This window comes from Enoplosus armatus, chromosome 2, assembly GCF_043641665.1.
Source record: "Enoplosus armatus isolate fEnoArm2 chromosome 2, fEnoArm2.hap1, whole genome shotgun sequence".
Lineage (NCBI taxonomy): Eukaryota > Metazoa > Chordata > Actinopteri > Centrarchiformes > Enoplosidae > Enoplosus > Enoplosus armatus.
In genome coordinates this window covers 598,101-611,060 of record NC_092181.1, presented here as the reverse complement: position 1 = coordinate 611,060, position 12,960 = coordinate 598,101, and the positions used below count along the sequence as shown (strand labels likewise).

General features: G+C 40.6%; 1 protein-coding gene across 1 annotated transcript in view; it reads right to left on the bottom strand.

The window, feature by feature from the left end:
* LOC139296226 (phospholipid-transporting ATPase ABCA1-like) overlaps positions 1 to 11,366 on the bottom strand; it is a 39,603-nt gene extending 28,237 nt beyond the window's left edge. Inside the window, exons 1-5 of the mRNA XM_070918585.1 lie at positions 11,273 to 11,366; positions 7,152 to 7,260; positions 5,801 to 5,894; positions 4,319 to 4,460; positions 3,961 to 4,079 (exon numbers count right to left, since the gene is read on the bottom strand). Coding sequence (XP_070774686.1) covers positions 3,961 to 4,079; positions 4,319 to 4,460; positions 5,801 to 5,894; positions 7,152 to 7,217 — 421 coding nt within the window. The 5' untranslated portion in view covers positions 7,218 to 7,260; positions 11,273 to 11,366. The remainder of the gene's footprint in view (positions 1 to 3,960; positions 4,080 to 4,318; positions 4,461 to 5,800; positions 5,895 to 7,151; positions 7,261 to 11,272) is intronic.
* Between the last annotated feature and the right edge of the window lie 1,594 nt (positions 11,367 to 12,960).

Sequence of the window (12,960 nt, the reverse complement as noted above, 5' to 3'; positions counted from 1 at the left end):
AAATCTTTTTCTACTCACTGTCTTTTACAATTATCACAAACAGGAAACACTTTGCTTAAACTGAACTGAACATCCCTTGGGAGGAAGTAAAAGAGAACAGTGTGTTTCTGTGCGTTGAGGGGGCACATATGTGGTGTCACTCTCCCTTACTGCCTCCATGGCTGTGTACCAGAGTTTGTGCGATTTGAGTTTGAGGTGTGTTGCCATTCCTGCTCTCCATGGGATTCTGTGCTTGTGTGTGTGTGTGTGTGTGTAATCGTGCACCTGTGCCTGTGTATGCATGTGTGTGACCGACACTCTCAGGGGTGAACAACCAGGGAGTGCTAATAAGGTCTAATCAGTGTCCCAGTAGGAAGTTGCAGCTCCCATGGTGCATTGCATCCAAAGGCCCTAGAGGACAAACCAGACTGGATGGTGCAACCTTGTTAAAATGGAAAGTCTAGCAGTGCTTTGTGTAGTCAGCAAAGGTACTGCAAAGGTGTCTTTGTATGTGTGTATTTCATTCCTTGCTTTATCTTATCTGTGTGTGTTTGTCTTTATTTACACTGCCTAAGTGGTCTAAATCCCCTGAGTTATCAGTAACAGAGAGGTTCTGTGAAGTAAATACAACGTAAGAAGTGACAAACCTTATTTGTGTTTGTTTGTGTGTGCTTTTCCTATGTTGGAGCCAGCTGCATACAAGGGCGAGTCCTACATTAACACTTACAAGTCTGCACATGGTCCTGGTGGCGCCTACCCTGTTTTAAATTAGACAATACTGACATCACATCCTAAACAACCAGTGTCCTCACTGGCCAAACTAGTCCATGAACAGGCTGTGATCTCTGTGGAACCACATATTCTCTAATCTTCCACAACTTGGCTAACAAGCATAAAGTAGCATCCCTGAGTGCCCCGTGTCTTTGTCTGATCAACAAAAGATGGCCGCTGCACGGATTCTGACAGCAGTGAAATCAAACCACAAAATGGCCGTGTAATGGGTGGACTGTTAAGTACTGTTTTGATGTAGAGAGCTGGAGAAAAAAATAACTTGTTGGCTTGTATCTGAGCACGTCTGACTGTGTGTGAGCTGTCTGTGAGAGCCTATCAGAGTTTTAGACCATCTAAATCAGGACATTTCTCTGAGAAGCTATTTTGATTGGTTCTCACTTCCCCAAGGAGCTATTTTAAATGTAGGACAAGGTTTTACCACTCAGGTTCAACAAATAAGGTTAAGGTTAAAGTAAGGCTTGGGGTAAACATGTTGGGCTGATGTTTATGGTTAAGGTGATAAGGAATGAATGTAGTCCTTGAGGCTACTTATAAAGACAGGCGTACAAGGATCTGTGCGTGTGTGTATGCAAACTTGAGTAATGTGTACATTCAAGACAAAATGAAGCACAGTTAAATTCAGAAGTCTCCATTTTAAAAGATCAGGCTCAGACACATCAAGCATTTTAATCAAATGGAGAAGGAGGTGAAAGGCTAAGAGAGTAAGATGCTCTCTTCTATTATGCAAATCCACTTTCCGCTCCACTTTTGTGAAGACAGGTGGGCAGATAAGAAAAAGAGCCGTGGGCAATGAAAAGCTCAACACTGACGATCAGACCATATCCATCTCTCATCCATTTATCTACTTGATATTAAGAAAACCTTCATCTCAAAAATGCTGCTTGACTCTATGTTCAAAGGATCTGTTGACTTTCTTCCTTTCATCTATCTGCCATGCCATTCTGAACTGTCTCATACAGCAGAAACGCATTAGACCTGATCAAAAGTATGTCCTGAGTGATTTATTTTGTTATCCTACGGGGTGGGGGAGCTCATCCCTTCATGGTCCCCCTTCCCTGTCAGTGTAAATCCCATTCGCTGACCCCAGCCGTTGCTGAATTATTAACCGACACGTGAGGGGCTCCACTCTCAGCTCTTTGATCCATGCTGTTATTCCTATAGCATCGCTCTGCAGCAGCAGTGCTCTGTTTGCTTTCTCCTGAATCATCCATGACTGTCCGCATGCTACATCTGCGCATTCCCTCACGTGGATTAAACGCGAATACAGAGCGAGATATGGGATCAAGCACTATCAGACCAGTGCGCATTTAGAAATCAATTGTGATGAAGTGCACAGATGCACTGAAAACAAAAAAAACAACCAATGCAGACCCCTGGCTCTGTTCCTTCCAGTTAAAATGTAATGAAGTCACAGAAAGTAGATAAGATGGAGATCTATTACTGGGCTCTAATGTATACTGCTAACAAGATGGACAGGAAAGACACAAACAGAGAAGAGGACATCCTGTACACACAAAATTAAACTGAGAGACGTGCAAACTTGGGAATTTTTACAATTAACAATGAACAGAACATATCTTCTTTTCATTTGCTCTGACTTGTAATCTCTCTCCTTTTTCAGGCCATGCTATGCTTTGTAGGGCCATTGCATAACGTACTGTACCTCTGGGCTCGCAGAACGGACGGTAGCCAAAACAACAAGAACTGTGATTGTTCCCGCTTTGTTGCATAATTTCTGATGGTACACTCTGCTCACTTTACTCTTACATTATGGTCTGACTTGAAACCGAGCTAAAACCCCTTTATTTATAGAAACTAGATGGACTGATTACCACATGTGTATCAGAGAAATATTGCTGTAGCAAGGCAACACTAATGGAACAAACGAAAATGACACCCACTAATTAGACCCCTTTATTTCAGTTTCATTTCATTTTCAGGTCAGTAGTTACATCACTGCTGCTTACTGTTCCTGCACTCTGTCCTGTAATGCCATTCCTTCTGTTATTATCCCCCATTTTATACAATATTAATGTTTTTTCCATACTGTCCCCACATGTTTTTCAGAGTAATGGGTATTGAATTGAAGTGGAAAAAATATATATTTTTCACTGTGCAAAAGTTAATGTGTTTGTGTGACTTCTATTCAAGTGAAATAAAGTAAGTGCAGAGTTCAACACAGCCCCCCTTGCCTTTTTTCAGGGTGTTTTGACAGTGGAGTCATCAACAAGATGTTATTTTAGAGAGATTGAGAGAACAGCCAAGGTCATAATGATCTCTCCCTTTTTCTTTTTCAAAATGTTGCTCTGCAAACCACTAAAATTTAAGACAATGATTCAATGCGTTGGTGACACTGACAGCACAGACGGCATCACAGCTTGACTTTATCAGGTCTGTGGCCTGGTCCTCACAGACAGGCAACATTCCAGCCGGATCAGCGCCGCCTTTTCTACCAGATCAGTACAGTGATTGTACAATGATTGTCAGGGTGGTGGGCAATTTTCTGTGTTTCCTGTCTTGTGCCACCCCGATGGCACGCAATAACAGAGAAGTGCAACACCCACTGGCCTCTGGGAGGTGGGCAAATAGTGATAAGGAAGACTCTGAGGACTTTGAGCTGCTACACTGCCAAAGTGACCTTGAGAAGTCACTTTATCTAGTTTTAACATGTTGCTAATCTGTTTTTTCTTAATTTATTGATCTGCAATGATTCAAGCTTAATTCACATACTAATTGAGTTTAATTTTCATCTAAATCCAAAAAGATTACAACTACATTGGAAACGTGAATCTTTCACATGACAACAGAGAGAGGACCTTCATTTTGTGAGACCACCATTTCAGGGAGCTGAATTGTTTGTAGACTGAACAAACTATAATCTACTTTGTTTTCAATAGAGGATTAACAGATAGTCATAATAAACATCTTGACAAAAACTACTTCTTGCTTTTTCGGGAAACATGTTTTCATGAACCTTAATATTTCCCCGAGTTGAAGCTCAGAAGCATTTACAGCAATGTGTGAATAAGTTGTAGGTGTGAGTCACTGGCAGTTGAATCATATCTGCATGTGTAGGAGTGTGGCTTCGGATGAATGGGTGATCAATGTGAATGGGCGGTTGAACTGATCGATCAGTTGGTCATTCAAAAGCTTAATACAACACAGAATAAATCAAAGGTATGTCCTTACGAGCAGTGTTCTTCTGCAGCTTCCTGAGGGCCCTCAACAGTCCCTTGTAGCCCTCGTAGCTTTTATCGTTCTGAGTGTACAGCAGGATCTTCTTGGCGTCAGTGAACAGACGGGAGATTCTGGTGATGTTCGCAGACAGATAAGAAAGAGACAAAATTAGGCACACTGTTTCTCTTGTCAATTTTGTAAAAGAATACATTTTGTGACTGAATCAAAATTGTTATGTTGATGAAAGACTGAATAATATTGATGCAAATTTTCTCAAAACTGATTTTCTTTGCGCTAAGTGAATACTTTGAATCAGCTGAAGCAGAGCGTTGATATTACTATGAATCAGCAAGAAGGCTGTGTTACTCACATGGAATCGTTGAAGTTTCCCACCACCCCGGGACTCTCGCCAGGGGTGGGATTACGGAAGCAGGGGTTGTTGGCGTTACAGATGATGCCTTGTACCCAGGGGAGGGTTCCCGCTGAGGGCATGGCCTTGTTAGGGAAATGGCCTGGAAAGGAAGGGGAATCATACAATTTTTATAATTAGTTTTAAATTTGGGCTTAAATATGAGTAAAACAGAAACATTTAGAGGCATCTTTAGGCCTCAGTTGAGAATATTGATAATCAGTGGGATATTTGTCATTCTCACAAATCAGGTGAATCCTTCCAGTGTGTCTCAGTAACTAGTTACTCCACTTTACTCTCCACCAAACAAACCTACACCCCTAAAAGTATTCCACTGTGTGTAAATAATTACCCAGGTCAAGAGGCCCAAAGGCCTATCGTTAGTATCTCTTAATCCAGTGTTGGTTTTAAAACTGAAATTAAATGTGTAAAACATTTTTGCGGAACTGGGAACCATCCAAAATAGTCGTTAGAGAACAGGATTTATTAAACTAATTATAACCCACGCAAACTATAACATATAGTCCACTGCGACTACTGCCTTTGGAACCAGCTTTGAAAAGCACTGACATTATCTTTACTTACATTACCATGTTTGTACTCTTATCAGCTAACTAAACGGCTACTGCTGCGGTTAACTAGCAATTATACTGTAAAGATAAGTATAGAGGGCGAGAGGGGGGTCAGGAGGTTGCCCCACAGTTCACTGGGTTAACTGGGTTCAGACTGAATTGTGATACACTGTCATTTGGTATCAATGTTTTATAGGGGAACTGGTTTGGTGAACCCTGAAATCACACGTAAAAACCATCTGAATAAATTAACTACACGTGAAGATACCTGTAGGATTTCACCAAATACTCAATACACAAACACAAAAATGTTGCAAGGAACTGTTTTCCTTCCTAAAAGTGCTTTCTTGCAGGGATAATCTTATTGATTTGAAACGTGGTAAAAAGTTGTGAAACTAGCTCTGCTGACAAATTACATTGCAATTCCCTTTTCCAGGAGCTAAAGGTCACATGTTCACGCAGTGCAAACAAATATTGACAAATCCAACCTTCTGTGTCAATAACATGGAAACCTTGGATGACTAACATTTTGATCTTACTAAGAACAATACAATCACAGAGTAAAAATAATCAGTAGCAATTAAAAAATAAATACTCCATTATGTTAGAGATAACTATATTATGGCAATAAATTAACAATTCTCAACTTTTAGCATGAAAAATAAGTAACTCCTCTTTTCTTGTACATAATTTTATTATTTTAAGGAATTCAATGCTCAGCTTTCTGCCAATGTAATTTCTTTTAAGCCTCAGCTAGTTGAAATGTCTCAAAAAGCAATGAAACTGGATTCTTGTGTCAGATAAAAGATGAAACATGTTTTTTGTACCACCCATCTACCCTCCCTCTCTCACACTCTCCCTGTCTGCTTACATTCATGTTGCTCATAGGGTGGATAATGCATTCGGACTGAGATCAGGATGAAGAAGATGAAAAGGGGCCAGATGATCTCAATCAGAAGCTGGATCTAAGAAAGGAAGACAAAAAGGAAGATGACAGAAGTTAATTAAGCAAATGAAAAAAGCTTCACACTCTTGGGACATAAAAACTCAAGAAACAAAGTGCCAAGTTAATCATCCCAAAACAGTGCCAAGTTTTCCTTTGTGCTTTGCAGTATTTGTGTATTTTCAGTTCAACTAAGGTAATCTCTACTGCTTCACAAGAAGAAAAACATCATGAGTGTGTGTGTGTGTGTGTGTGTGTGTGGAGGGGGCTGTCAGCTGTTGTCCTTTGTAAACAGTAATCCCACCATGAGTCTGGGTAAAGTATATGGGTTAATAAGGGGAGATAGAGCGAGACAGAGAGAGGTCTGCAGGGTTTAGCGGACCATGAGTTTGTCCATCTGGTCCATATGGCCTCTCCACTTCAGCTGCCTGCGTTTCAGCCTTAACCAGCATGGCAGACAAGCAGCGCGTGGATGAAGAAAAAAGACACTGCACTGTATCCCTTTGTTGGAAATAATTGGACTGAATGTCAAGCAGCCACAGCCGTCACTTTGAGGAGAGGTTTCTGCTTGATGGTCAAACGGCTTGATTGTATGCAGATGAGCCTCTTCACATGTAAAGAAGCACTGTGCTGCAGCTTGGAACTGAATTTCATTTACATAACTTTGAGTGTGTGGGCATCAACCAGCACAAGACAGTAAACTGGACAATGGACCTGACATGTAAATGTGTCATCATCACATCTTTGACTGACTCACAGTAATCTGTAAACTGTAATGCTTTTCAGTCCAAGTGGCTCGGAGGAGAATTACATCATGTCCATTGTTGTCGGCTGCAGACGCATTGGAACCAGATACAAAGCTAGAAGCTAGAAAGCCTTTGTAACTAGTTGTGTGGAACTGGGAAAATCAACTCTGATTCAAAGTTGATCCAAAAATGTGACTGAGACAAATCATTCAGGGAAAATTACACAAAAGAAAAGATACCCCTCCATTTTATCTTTTACATCTTTAGACTTTATTTTGTGGACTTGATTGCATTATTAGCAAAGCTACCTTCCAACAAGAAGACAATGCAAAATAAGCTCATGATTGTGCCTAGAAACACACATAACTGAATACTGTGTGTGACTATATGTTTTTAAGGAATGGAAAACTTATTTTTTTAAAGGAATAAAAAAACAATAAATAAACAAAACAAATAACCATATAAATAATTTACTGCATACTCATCCAATCCATTATTATTATGAGTCAGTAATTTGAAGCACTCCTACTTACAGTCTGTCTCCGTCGGTAGGTGAAGTTCTTCCAAAGCAGTAAACCCAGTTGAGTGGAGACTGCCATGTTGACGTCTTCCCAACCTCACCGAGCACGCTCCAGCTCCTCACTGTGAACCCAAAAAAGACAACGGGAGAGGGTCAACTACAGCAAACTTGTACATGTACAACAGGAAACACCTTCCTCACTGTGAGAAGGCCACAGATTAAACACAGTCAGCTACCTAACCCTCAACAGTCCAAATTTGTTCCTGTGGAAAAATAATTGTAAATCCCGCAGACATTGACGCACAACACTGATGTGAAAACAGAACAGAAAGTCGTTACATCAACAAACCATAACCAAGGGCATGCAACTGTACCAAATATGGCTGTAATGCCCAATTGATCGTGCCACAATAGGGCATGAAAAGCAATGTAGAGTCAGAAAGAGAACTTTTCGTTAAAAAAACATAACAGAAATCATCAAGGAAAACAGGCGAACAGGAACACAACAAAGCTGGCTGCTTATTATCATCATTTTCTAAATAACTGTTAAAACTAAAACACAGTAAATTGCCATAAGAAACAAAGAATCATTACTGACAAGGGATTCACCTATTGAACAAAACTGACACGCAGACCGGCCTAAAGTCCAGCAACACTCAGCAAATGAAGTCGACTGATGACTGAAGAAGGCTGCTCACCACTGCAGATTCAGACCCACTTGATGTAGATTCGTCTGTCCAAAGGTCAAGCTACAGTTAAACTGGGAGGATGAGTGGGTGGTGGTCAGTTTTCATGTGGTGAAAGTTGTTGGTAATCACTTCTGCCCCACGTCGTCCCCTTTGATCAATCTAAACCAAACAACCCACTAATTAAACATCATTAGCGGGTTTACTCAAAGTAATTCAATAAACTGATACACTTTTACACTTATTTTTTGCAAAACACTGGGCTTTGTCAGATTTACGAAATCGCGTGTGATTCATCCCGTATGTAAACATGCGTGGGACGCACACTTCTTCATTCCTATTTGTTTGCTCTATTTGCGGATTCAAAAGTCCTTGGATTTGTGATAAGACTGGCTTTATGCAACGCGCTTGGATCAGACCACCAAGTCATTTAGGCCCTGTTCAGACACCAGGTCAGAACTCCCAAAAATGACACAAAACAATGATTGTAGTTTGGTGATTTTGTGTTTCTTTTTTTAACTAATTAAAATCCTGAAGCCCCACAAATCAGAAACTGAGTTATCAGAAGTTATCCAACTTATTTTGTAATCATGTTTTCTGAGACTGACACCTAGACATCAAGAGCTAAAATCAGATCAGCCACTCAAGACTGAGACCCTTAACTCCTTTATTAAGGCCATCATGGTTTACAGCTCATGAGGAACATATAGGTCAGGCCTTATATGTGCAGCATTTATGTAATCTAAAGAAGAGAAGTCAATTTAATATTCAAAAAGAGCTAATTAAGATACAATACATACAATATTAGTATTACTATCAATAATGCTGTTGCCTCATTTCTGTGGCTGTTACTTCAAGTTTGATGGTTAACTTGGAGTTGAAGTTTTGATAAAGGATCAAGGCTATGTGTATTTTGTTGAATGCCCCTTATACAGAATAAAGCTGATTGGATTTCATAGGAAGCAGAACGACAGCACAACATTGTCAAGGACACGGTGATGTTCAAACATGATGCCTTCATTGATCATTCGCTCACGGGCAGAAAAAGCCTTGCTCTAATCAAATCATTTATTCAGTTTTCTATGGTTTTACACCACATTGACACTGTAGTCACATCTAACCACTTGCCGAGCAGCCTCCACTCACTTGCAGGGTGAAACTTGTTTATAACATCGCTGTCTTTATTTATGCAAGACAATACAGGTGTTAACAACATTTAACTTTTTATAGCAGTAACTCTGCCGTATCGAAAACATTTCCACAGTTACATTCAATTGGCCGTATTACGTACATCCACTGGAATGTATGAAATGTCGCAATAAAAACAAACAGGAACTTTGGGATCAACAAATAACACAGTGACCCGTGTACAAAATCTGCTGCACTGATACATCTGTTTCCTCGATGAGACAAGGCACATATTTAACCGTTTCATTGAGAAGCAATGTCAAATACCTCCTACAGACTTACTGAAGGACATAATTACAACAAAAAGATATTCACCGGCAACACAACTGACCATTTGATTAAATAAATAATTGCAAAAGCAGATCAACAGATCAGGTGTTTTAACACATTATGAAACCGTTGAACGACCATAGAAACAACACTAATGCCTATATTGCTGTGGGCTTACAAACAAAAACATCATCAGCAGAGGCTCCTTTTTAATCACAAATTAACATTTCCATTGCTTTTGCACTCCTCTACTGCACAAATCCTATCAAATGAATCAGGAGAAAAAACACCACCTACATTCCCATATTGTGGTCTGCAATGTTGTTGTATGTGTGGGTGGACAACAATGTACACAATTTCCACCATCGCCACATTTGGCACACATTGAATGGATTTCTTTTTCTTCTTTCCTCCTAATTATATCCTGATTTTTGGCTATCAATTTTGATTACTGAAAGAGATTGTGTCTGTACAACTCCCCCACCTTCATTTGGGGATTGATACCTTAACAGAACACCATGTTTACATGTTTATTACCCCTTAAAATACATGATTTTCATCTAACTTGCATCAGCTTGATTCTACTGACGTTTTCTGTAATTATACTAACTGAGTATCTTCAGTCGTTTTCGACGAGTTTACCCTCCATGATTAGTCTGATTTTGAAAACACTGTGGTGAAAACACATCGTATGCAGAGAGATAAGAGGGGCTCTCTGCTCAGTGTTGATCAGCCCAAATGGTGCAGAGCCAGGGCGCCTCTAGTGGCACACACAAAAATCTCCATTTTTATACTTGTTTACCATCAATCCTCACTCACGTGTTATAACACATTCATACAGGGTTTTTTCCCTCCCCCTCAACTCCATTGTCTTCGTTGTTTTCCGAGCACACCTGACAGATTATTAAAAATGGAAAACTAATTTAAAAAAGACAATTCATTTTTGCCATGACAAAGAAGACGATGTAAGACCGTCGATGCATGAAAGAGACATATTTGCTTCTTCAAACCACAGAAAGCAAATGCTTTTCGTCGACGTTGCACCATCACTGCAGCCACGAAAATAAATAAAAACTCTAAAAACAATACATTACTGTGCTGACCCCGCAAACAGTGTGTGAAAAAAAAACATTGATAAATGAAAGGAATAAAAAAACATAAAGGGGCATCTTTTTCACTCCGACTCAATGTCATCATTGTGACATTATGACTGTCAAAATTCATAATGTGACTGACTGACTTCTGTACTTGAGTCTCATTGTTAAAATGAGGTTACTGTCGGTCATTCGGCTTCGCGATGCTGACCCTAAGCATCGGCAAGCCAGCCACAGTGAGACTACAGGTGAGATGAATGGGCTTTCAGCATTAAACTGCAACAAATGTGACTCGAAAATACTTGCCTTTAGGTACTGCTCTCCCCTTCTGTAACCTCAAAAGATATATATCATAAATGTATTAATATATAATAATATTGTATAACATTAACGTTTAGATTTAGCATCAAATAAAGAAGTTGCCACAAAGAGGCTTTAATTTTGGAACAGCTCACCAGAAGCCCTGTGTTTCACTGTGGCTGACTTGACACTGGTCCTGTTCACAGACAGTGGAAGAGGATACTGACATACACGATAAAAGAGCGAAACAACAGCAAGGACAACACTTGTCATTTTACCTAAACAAATGTATTGCCTCAAACATACAACGTCCTTTCAGTCCATTGCAATTCTTGTTTAACTTTGCGACGTTAAATTGAAAAAAAACTCCGATACCAATTATCGAGCATCAATTAGCATTCAAGGCCAACACAATGTTTGTTTTTGACGTTTAATTAGCGAAAGCCAAAAAGAGAACATTAAGCTGACAGTATATGGATAAATGGTGGTATGAAAATATAGTTTGTGTGACACGGTGGCATACATCCCTTTGTTGATCCAACAAAGAAACTCACAAATCCCCCAAAACTCCCCCACAAATCTCCAAACTCACCGACCTTGATCCTGAACGGTGTGAATATCCACTCTTTGTCTTTTCATAAAGTGAAATCCGTCGTCCAGACCAACTTATGAATAGTAAACAAACTGTACTCCTCTACAGTTACTGTCCTCAGCTGTCCTGCGTCTCACTGTCTGACAACACAGTGTTTGCCCCCCCTCCAGCAGGCTTTTATAGCGCTGCTCGATGCGGAGCGGAGCGGCAGCGGCGACAGCAGAGGTAACTAACGGTCACCGTTTGATGCTGCTCCATATAAGGCAAGCACGTGCGGAGTCAAAACATGTCTTAAAGGGCCCGCGACATCTCAACACCTCAGCGCTGTGCTGCTTTTCACTTCCTGTCAAGCTCAAGAAGGTTGGCTATAACTACTGCTACTGATATAACATTAATCATCCTTATCATTATAACACCATACATAAAATCACAACTGGAGACGGTCCAGCAGGGGGCCTGTGATGTCCTTCAGGTGGGCCAACACCAGTCTTTTCGAATGACTACAGAGGTCAGGGCGAGAGGGGCCTGTAGTCATTTAATCCTGTGATGGAGGGTTTTTGGGGGACCAGGATGATTGTGGAGCGTTTGAAGCAGGGGGGGGACTTCACACAGCTCCAGTGAACTATTGGAGAGCTGTGTAAAGAAGGGGGCCAGCTGGTCAGCACAGACCTTCAGATAGTCTAGTCTTGGTGCCTTCCTGATCTTCTGTCTGTGAGAGAGCTGACACACATCCTCTTCGCAGATCTGGGGAGTCAGTGGGGAGTGGTGACAGGGTGGCAGGGGGTGTAGGTGGTTGTTTGATGTCGGAGCGGGTGAGAGGTGTGAATGTAGGCTCATCAAACCTACAGTAACACATTCAGGTCATTAGCCAGTTGGTGATTCTTCACGGGGGGGGGTTCTCCTGTAGTTTGTGATGTCACGTCCACACTGATGACGGGTCGTTGGCTGAAAAGCTGTTTTTCAACTTTTCAGTGTAGCTCCTCTTTGCTGCTGTGTTTCTGGCCTGGTTGTGCCGGAATCTGTCCCCACTCTTGCAGGCCTCCTCCTTGGCCTCATGAAGCTGCCTGAGTTTTGCTTTGCATTTGCATTGATGTTGTATGTGCAGGAGGTTTTAGTCGGCACACATAAGTCCTCACAAAAACTGATGTAAGATGTCACAGTGTCAGAGAGTTCATCCAGGTATGTGGCTTCAGCCTCAAAATCCCTCCAATCAGTGCTGTCAAAACAGGCTTGTACTTCCAGGTTTGTTGGTCCATCTCCTCACAGTCCACAACATTTTTCAGATTAAGTTAATAGACCCCCTAAAGGTTTTGTCCCAGGATTCCATAAGATTGATTGATCTGATTTTTGTTGATGATGTCATGTTGTACTGTTAAACTGAGATATGTGGTTAAAGCAAGCACTGTTATTTTTAACCCTCGTCGCTTCCTGTTGCACCTTGTTCTTGCTGCTGCTGTGACTCATTTCTGTAGTTGTAATACTCATGTTTCATGTGTCCTGCTATTGATTGGCTGATTGATTTAATGGCTAATTTCCCCCTGTGGATATTGACTACATTTTTGAACTGGCAGAACATCTTTTGAAATCAATTAAATTTATTTCTTATTTTGTCATAAAACCAATGAGTAAGTAAGTAAATTGCTGAGAGTGCTTCAATTTAACAATTACTTTCACTTTAATCAATGGATGATG